The 9,449-nt window shown below is 45.4% G+C and overlaps 1 protein-coding gene across 5 annotated transcripts in view; it reads right to left on the bottom strand.

Annotated features, from left to right (window-relative positions):
- Nucleotides 1-9,235, bottom strand: part of LOC135105832 (agrin-like) — a 136,079-nt gene extending 126,844 nt beyond the window's left edge. For 3 of the 5 annotated variants that reach the window (XM_064014435.1, XM_064014436.1, XM_064014438.1), the window contains exons 1-2: nt 7,319-9,230; nt 5,451-5,486 (exon numbers count right to left, since the gene is read on the bottom strand). In XM_064014435.1, coding sequence (XP_063870505.1) covers nt 5,451-5,486; nt 7,319-7,853 — 571 coding nt within the window. In that variant the 5' untranslated portion in view covers nt 7,854-9,230. Of the gene's footprint in view, nt 1-5,450; nt 5,487-7,318 lie in introns of all 5 variants that reach the window. The other 2 variants (XM_064014440.1, XM_064014437.1) reach the window with 2 other exon arrangements.
- Between the last annotated feature and the right edge of the window lie 214 nt (nt 9,236-9,449).

The following is a 9,449-nucleotide window of genomic DNA, read 5'->3' as shown; positions in this document are numbered from 1 at the left end:
GAGAGAGAGAGAGAGAGAGAGAGAGAGAGAGAGAGAGAGAGAAAAAAAAACTTTATCATTCGTGGAAACTTATTAATTCTTTGTCTCCTTATCCTCACTGACTATTTTATCTACGTATGCATCTCTCTCTCTCTCTCTCTCTCTCTCTCTCTCTCTCTCTCTCTCTCTCTCTCTCTTACCAATTACTCTGCTCTTTCTCCTTCTCCTCCTTCTCTCTTCCTCAAGCTCAACCAATTACCACACAGTCTTTGGGCAGTTTTACTTTCTTCGCAGACTTGGAGGAAGAAGATGGAGGAGACAAGGAGGAGAGGGAGGGAGGAGCGGACGGAAAGGAAGGAGGTAAGTGGAGGAAGAGAACGAGAAAGGCAGGTAAAAGAAGCCAAGGGGAAAGGAGGGAGGGAGATATAAATAGACCAGTGTGGAGGAAAAAGGAATGGGAGAGGGAGGGATGGAAATAAGGGAAGAGGGGTAGACAGTGGACACAATGTAGGTTTCCCTTCCTCTCCCCTTCCCTCCACCTCTCCTTCCCCGTTTCCTCCCTTTACTGATAAACAAAGAATCAGTTCTCGTTGTACCCACAGAAATACCACCTCTATGCCACGAGTCCCGAGAGGAGGAGGAGGAGGAGGAGGAGGAGGAGGAGGAGGAGTAACGTTTAAAGGTCATAGGTGAATACATACTAATGATCTAAATGAAGGGACATAAAAACTTTACACAAAACGACTCATCTTCATAAATTTTTCTAGCGTTCTTATAGTTCTTTATTTTATTTATTTATTTTTTCAAGCAGGCCGTAGATCACAGTTGAGGAAACACGAGCGTCAGAAGTAATTCTCAGGCGAGTAATGTGAACCTGGTGGAAGAGGCGGAGCTCCTGAGCGGGGCGGACAGCTAGACGGCTTGATGGGCCTTCCAGCGGCTCCTTCCATTACCCCGTCAGCAGATAAAACGTGGAGGGGCACAATATTTCCCTCTTCCCCAACAAGAAACAAGGGGAGAAAAAGGCGGTACGAGGCAGCACTCACTTTCTTCCCTTCCCCAACAAGAAACAAGGGAAGAAAAAGGCGGTACGAGGCAGCACTCACTTTCTTCCCTTCCCCAACAAGAAACAAGGGAAGAAAAAGGCGGTACGAGGCAGCACACGCTTTCTTCCTCTTCCCCAACATGAAACAATGGATAGAAAGAGGAAAGAGAGAGAGAGAGAGGAAAGGAGCAGAACACACCCTTCTCCCCTTTCCCAACAAGAATAAAAAAGCAGAGAGAGAGAGAGAGAGAGAGAGAGAGAGAGAGAGAGAGAGAGAGAGAGAGAGAGAGAGAGAGAGAGAGAGAGAGAGAGAGAGAGAGAGAGAGAGAGAGAGAGAGAGAGAGAGAGAGAGAAATACAACCTTCTCTTCCCTAATCAAGAAACAAAAGAAGAAGAGGAAAAGAACACAAGTTTCTCCTCTTCCCCAACAAGACAAAGGGAGGAAAGGGGCAGAAGCACTCCCTTCCTGTCCCCAAACTGAGCGTAGCGCGTCACTGAAGGACTACACTAGTACACCCAAACACTGCACCTCTCCTGCCTACACATCCCCACCCCTTCCCCACCTTTGCCTGCCCTTAAGACCCAGCCAATCAAGCTTCAGTGGCTTACGACCAATGAAAATCGACCATTAGGAAGGGAAGAGCCAATCTAGGCCAAGGACACGATGCAGGATCAAGAATCAGCTGACAACGGGAGAGATCGTGTGGGAGTCGGAATGAAGCACTCAAGCTCGAGGGACAATCAGGAAAGCTTTGTCTGCGCCTCTTCCTCCTCTTACTGCCGCTGTTCTTGCTGCTGGTGCTTTCCCCTTCCTGCTGCTTCCACTTCTGTTTTGTCTGTAGTCACCGCTTTCTTGGTTTCCTACTGCTTCTCTTCCTCCTCTTAGTACTGATTCTGGTGGTTATCTATAACTGCGGGTCACTCAGCTGTTTTGCCCGTTTCTGTTTCCCTTTCTTCTCTCTTCTCTTAGTACTAATTGTTGTTTTTTCCTCTTCCTTCAGCTTCTGTCCCCCCGTGTGTCGTTTCTCGGGCCAGTCAGCGCTGTTTTGGTCTGTTCCTGTTTCTCTTCCTCCACTTATCACTGATTTCGGTGCTTTTTTCTTTTTACGCCTTCTGTTGTTGTTTCACTGCTTCCTTGTTTACTGCCGCTGCTGCTTTCCTTCTTCCTTCTCTTAGTATGATGCTCTTACTCTTACTCATCCTCCTTTTCCTTCTCCTCCCTCAAATACTGGTAGGCGTGATTTGACAGAGAAACGGCACATCACGCTTGCTTTCTGTTTGTCCGGAGAATGACGGGGTGGTTGTCTGCAGCATTCAAAGCACCAGTCAGGCGTTCCCATGCTGCCGATGTCAGGGTTGAAGCCCTGGGCGGTAATGCTGATGACTGAAGGACTGGAACATTCACCTTATCGGTTTGAGATCTGTGTGGGTTTGTTACTTCATTGCTTCTCAGTGCCTCTATCTCTTGTTCTGCCTCCTGCCTCCAGCGCCTTCTGTCTACTCCTTGGTGCTACGCTCAGTGGCTCCAGATCTGAATGTACAGTAACACCCACAATTGTCTTTAAAATATAGTGCGAACTGTGGTATGATGAGCAATATGAAGCCAGCTGTCTGATCAAGTGTCGTGTTGGTAAGGTTGGTATGCATGGCTTGACGTGATGTTGATATGCCGATATATTTCCCAGGTCATAATACACGGCAACTACCCCTAGTGTGCAGGGCTGCCACCTGTTGCCACCTTAATCACCAAACGCGTCAAATAATTTCCTTCATTGTGTCAGAATGTAGACCTCTTATTTTTTAAAGCTAGTTTTGGGAGCTGCTGCACATTACCGCTGGTGTGAATTATATTATTTGTCCGTTTCTCATTACCTCTCTATCAACAAATGTCTTTTTTTATGATTAGTTGCTACACACTGATGTCTTTAATTACCTGATGGTTTAGCAAAGCGGCAACTAAGCAGCTTTAATCATTCTCTTATATTAACACATAAAGCTAAGAAATGCTAAATTGAAACACTGGCCACGTTTTCCCTTATCTTGTTGCAGAAAAGTCACCCCTTGTACACATCTCATCAGTGCACTTCTAACGTGTCTTCCAGCTCTTAATTCTTCCAGCGCCCTCTGTTCATTCTCTCAGTATTTTCTGTGTTTCGTTTTATCCTCAAAAAGTCGCTGCTCTCTCATCTCATCAGCATATCTTTAACGTCTCCATGAGTTTGTGTATTCAAGACCACGCGCAGAATTGTTGATCCCACCTCCTGCTTCTCTGCCCTTTCCGTCCTCTCATTCTCTTCCTCGCCTCTTCCTTACGGCTGACGGTATTCATGTAAAACATTTCGCACAGGGATGAGGAAAATGAGGAAGACTAAGAATACCCCTGCGATGACTTGTGTGCGGGGCTCGCCGTGTACTGTGAGATTCCTTGGTGCGAAGATCCAGGTGTTGAGCAGTTTATGAATGAATTGTCTGGGTCTTATTCTTCATCAATTCTTTTTAGCCATTATTATTTGTTCTTTTGTATGCTGGCGTCGTAGTGAAGTGATAAGTATTTGTTTTGGATAGTCATGTTGATACTACTACTACTACTACTACTACTAGTACTACTACTAATAATAAATAGAACCAGCGTACATATAGGTACTAAAACATTTTTCTATATCAATACCTGATGTGTTCAACAATATAAAAAATGGACGAAAAACTTGAGATAAACCAGCAAGCACATAATAAAAAAATAAAAAACTCAGACCGATCATTCCTATATTCATCCTTATTCACGATGTAACCAATAAATAAATAAATAAATAAAAATCGGGCATCAATTATACACCAGGTCACATCCTTCAGAGACGCCCAAACGATGCAGCGGCGGCACCGTGAGGGACACCGGAGAACAGGCTCCGCGAGGACGTAGAAAGGTGTACAAGGAAGGCGTGAAAATGGGAAATTATAAATTGTATCTAACACGACTGCAATAATAGAATTGGAGTAGTATTACCTATGGCTCGAAACTGCTAGGAACGGAAACACACACACACACACACACACACACACACACACACACACACACACACACACACACCAACTGTACATACACAAATGTTTCTTATACATTTCAAACAATATAAAACAAAAAATGTCATACATAAATTAAAAATAAGAAACTCGTATAACATTTTTAACAAACCGAAACACACACACACACACACACACACACACACACACACACACACACACACACACACACACACACACACACAGGAGAGCCTCGTAAAACTACTACGTGTATCAAAACTTAACTTCCCTTCAAGGCCTCAGCACAACTTTAAGACAAAACGACAACAACACACTCGGTTCCCACCTCGAGCCCCGAACGACGAAGACCGCCGCCACCACCACCGCCATCGCCACCACCACCGCCACCACCACCACATCTCACCAGGCTGCAACACACCGCAATAAAAATTCAAAACTGCTCTTAGGCCCAACGAAACTTCGATGAGGCTGCAAAGACCGTGGGAGGAAGAACAGGAGGCAAAAGACACCCCTCCTTTTCTCTCCTTCCCTTCCTCTCTCCCTTCCTTCATCTCCTTTACAATTCATATGGAAGTAACCCTACCTAAGAAAGGAAAGATGTTCGTCCTTACTCTGAGTATTGTTTAATTTTTTTACTTGAATTAATAACGAGATATCTTGAGAGGGGGGAAAAATATATAAGTAAGCGAAAATAATATTAAAGAAAAGATACTATCACTCACAAAACGGAGTAGATATCTGGGTATTCGAATCAATAAAGACACTGATAGGAAAGGAAAAAATAAATAAATAGTTGAGTTGAAGGTAAAACAACAAATAAATCTGTATATATATGTGGCAATGAAAAAAAGGCACTCACTCACAAAATGGAACACATACCTGGGTGCAATAAAAAAAAAAAGATTAAATCGTACACACACACACACACACACACACACACACACACACACACACACACACACACACACACACACACACGTACATATCAAGGAAACTATTCACTCGATGGAAGTGGGATGAAAAAAAAAATGAAAAAAAAGAAAACAAAAGCTAAAATATGCGAAAATAAATAAAATAAAACAAATCTCTACAGGTAGGATTATTCAATTGGCGGACACAGCAACGCGTTCCCAGCACCGCCATTTCGCTGTACGTATAACACATTTCAGGCAGCAGCAACTCATTTTTTTCTCTCGATTCAGTTTCCTCTATCTTTTTTTGGGAAAACTGGGCCTTAATGGAGTAAAGCCACAATACCCTTTTGCATACTCACACTCACACACACACACACACACACACACACACACACACACACACACACACACACACACACAGCACACGTCCACACACAAAACAGGGGAAGGACTCAAAATCTTCGGCACATTACCTTCTTGGATCGGCGGGCGAGGTTCATACGGCACATCTGTAGGGAGAGACAAAGGACCTACAATTAGTACTGTGACTGGAGGAGGATACAGAGGACGAAACTATTGAAGAGAAAACTAGATGAAGTGAAAAAAAGATAAATAAATAAAATGCAGTAGCGACTATGACAAAGGAAGAATAAGAGTAGATGGTAGATGAAAGGAAGACGGATGAAGAGATAAAGATGAATTAATGATAGGTAGATGGAAAATATGGTAAAGAGGCGAGATACTGGAGTGATGTAAACATATGAGTGAAAGACTTGAAGACAGCGTGAAAGAGGGAGGGGTATCTTGAAGAGACGGGAAGAACACTGCAAGATGTCATAGAGGAATGTTGATAATTGATAACAGTAGAATGGTGGGAAAGAGAGAGGCTTGGAGAGGAGAAAGGGATTAATGAAGATTCAGATTAAGAGAAAAGAATGATGCAAGTGAATAACAACAAATAAAAACAGGAAAGCTAGAGCCATGGGTGGAATATGGTGAAAAAATATAGAAACAAATAAATGTTTTCATATATATATATAAAACAAATAAAAAACGGTGTTCTCTCAGTCACTCATACGTGCTGGAAAAAAAAGAAGGGAAACGAATGTATAACAAAAAAATAAAACGTGCCAAACCATATGGAAATACACACAAAAACACATGCAGAGAATATAAAAATGCAAAACAGAAAGTAACAAAACGGTTGCTGAAAGAGGAAATTAATAACTCACACTAAATTGCCGAAAGGATTCCCATACACCACTAAAAACGGAATGTACTGAAAAAAAAAAATCCATGAAAAGGAAAAGAATGGCCATGAGAAATTTATACAGTAAGGAATAGTAACAACGAAACAGCAGCAACAAATACAATAATAAAAATAACGATAATAGTTACAATAATAATAATAATAATAATAATTATAATAATAATAATAATAATAATAATAATAATAATAATACTGTAACAACAACAACAACAATCCACTTCTCACAATTACTAAAACAAACACAGCATTAATTATTATCACAGTACTACTACTATTACTACTACTACTACTACTACTACTACTACTACTACTACTACTACTACTACTACAGCTACTACTATTACCACTTCTACTACTTCTACTACTATTACTACTACTACTACTACCACCATTACTACGACTACTATTATAACCACAATAAATAAAAAAATATTCATGCTAACAGGAAAAAAAAAATAGTGTTCTTTTCAATAAACATAGGATACCACACACACACACACACACACACACACACACACACACACACACACACACGAAGTACAAAGGGCACAATGCAACTTAAAGGTCATCAAACGTGCAACACATGAACAACACAGCCACACTAACAAAAAGAAACACAAAACAACACAACACGGGTCGCTCGGTGAACAGGCAAACACGGAGGCAAGCTGCACGCAAAACAGGGCACTCCATACTTCATGCAAATCTACACCCCGGATGTAAACAACACAAATTAGCTCGTGTGTGGCAAACAATACAAAAAAAAAAAAAGTAAGGGGAAGCTCTGTGGTGGGATCGGTGGAAAAATTCATGTGATGTGTTCCTCTTCTCTTCTTTTCCTTTTAACACGTTCATTTTACGTCTCCACCACTAATAAAATCATGGCACCATGGCATTACGTGCTAGGTGACAATGTGTGTGTGTGTGTGTGTGTGTGTACAAGGGCAATCGGGGTGCGGGGTCGGGGTGACATCTATACTATGAGCACAATGTGGGGTGCAGACACAGGCGCCAGGGGGTGGCAGGGGTGCGGGGAAGGGCCAAGGGGTCAAAGGGAGCCTGGGGACGTACGCTTGATGAAGAAGTAGAGAGCGACGATGACGCCGCTGAGGATGAGGAGGCAGGCCAGGATGGAGAAGGTGAGGGTGCAGCAGCTCCTGCCGCAGCACCCTCCGCGCCGCTCCTCCGCCAGGTCGTAGCGTGACCCGCGGCGGCTTCCGGGCCGGCTTAGCGTGCCCCCGCCATGCACGCTGCAGCCTGTCACCACGCCCCCATTGCGTCGCCGCTCCAGGGTGGAGGTGGGCGGGGTGGGAAAGTCATCCAAGGAGCCACTCAGCATGCCGGCGCCCACACTCATGGAGTCGAAGGACTGTAGCGGTTCCATTGGACCGTGCTTGATGTCTAAGTATTCCCTGGAGCGGCGCAGGTCCTGGTAGGAGCAGCCCAGGGTAGGGGGTGGGTAGCGACCCATGGGCGCCGGGGTGCGGCCCAGGGTGGCGGAGCGGCCCACGATGGCCCGCCGGTCCAGGGAGCCATTGAGCCTGGACATGGAGCCGATGTTGATGTTGGTGGGCATCGGCCCGTACGCGGCGTACATGTTCGTCATTTTGTCCTATTTATCTGGCGGCGCTTTAGCGAGAGCTGAGATCGCTGCTGCTACTGTGGCTGCCGCCACTGTCGCTATCTCATGGTGCGGCAGGAGGCGGCAGACGGCGCGCTGTCTCAAGAGTGTGCCGGGCGTGCTCGTGATTTCGGGGGCGGGGTCGCTTTGGGAGTGTCCACAGGCCGCCTCCTTCATTCTGGGGCCGCCCCGCTACCCTGTCACGACCCCCGCACACCCGTTCGCCCCAGTCATATCCACCACTTCAGATGACCGTGTTTGATGGGCAGTGGGGCAGGTGTCGGTGTGCTGAGAGGGGGGGAAGCAAGGCCAGCTTTGGTTGCCGGTAGGAGCTGCTGTGGGTTGGATCTAGGTTTTCAAGTTGTTGTCTGTTAATGAAGCTTTTCTTATTCAATTAGTTTGCTGATTCCCGGCAATTAGAGTCTCGAGCGCGTGCCGCCGGCTGCTCTCTGATCAGCTGCTGTACCGCCCGCTGCTCGCCCGCCCATGCCTGCACACACTCACGAGGCAGCCATGACCTCGTCAAATGCCACACGAAGGCCTCACGCGGCCCTCCCCCTCACAGTGGTTCACGGAGGTATTTTCCTCATAATTCGCAAGCACGAGTCCTCAAAGCCGTCGCTTTTGGAGTTTCAGTAATAAGTCTGTTACTGGAGCCACGAATCAGTCATGCTTTTCACTGAGACGCACTGGCGCACACACGCACACCTCAAACGAGGTTATTCTCTCTGACGTCCAAAGCACCGACTTTAAAGGTTCTCACCACCACAGCCGCATCACTCTCCCTTTTTCCCAACATTTGGGAGCACTAAGTCTTGTCGGTTTCCTCACTCCAGCACCAGCAGCAGCAGCAATAGCAGCGCAGTAGCAGCAGCAGCGGTAGCGGGAGCAGCGGCAACGGCAGCAGCAGTAGCAGAAGCAGGAGCAGGAATTTTGGTGGCTCTCCTCCTCCTCCTCCTCCTCCTCCTTCCCCTTCTCCTCCTACTCCTCCTCCTCACCTGTGCCTCAACACTCTTCACAGGACGGAGGTGGAGCAGCTCTTCTCTTCATCAGTCAAAGGCCGCTGGGGAAATCAGACGCTGGACTCTGTAACAATGGAACGCAGTGTTAAGAGAAGGCTGAACACCACGAGCAAAGCACCCCGCGAGTGTTAGTCATTTAGTCCCTCTGAGATGTTAGTGCCAACTCACCACCCCAACTTCACATGCTAATTGGCGAAGAGAAGAAATTTACTGCACTGTTTTCTGAGTATATTCAAAAGGTGCAGAGAGAAGTGGGTGTTACCAAGTGTCTCTAACTTACTGAAATGGTAATTATGCTTGAGACTTATTAGTGATTTATGTCTATCAACTGAATGCAAATGGTAAGTAAAGAAGCTGCTTAAGATTACTTGGTTATTGGTGATGCTGATACCCAGATAGATAAATACTCGTAATCAACACTTAAGTATAAAAGCTCGGTATGGTTACTTGCTTACTGATGTTGCTGATACACAGATAGATAAACAGGCGCGCGTACACACACACACACACACACACACACACACACACACACACACACACACACACACACACACACACA

Source organism: Scylla paramamosain, chromosome 12, assembly GCF_035594125.1.
Source record: "Scylla paramamosain isolate STU-SP2022 chromosome 12, ASM3559412v1, whole genome shotgun sequence".
NCBI classification, from domain to species: Eukaryota; Metazoa; Arthropoda; class Malacostraca; order Decapoda; family Portunidae; genus Scylla; species Scylla paramamosain.
This window is presented reverse-complemented; position numbering and strand designations above follow the sequence as displayed.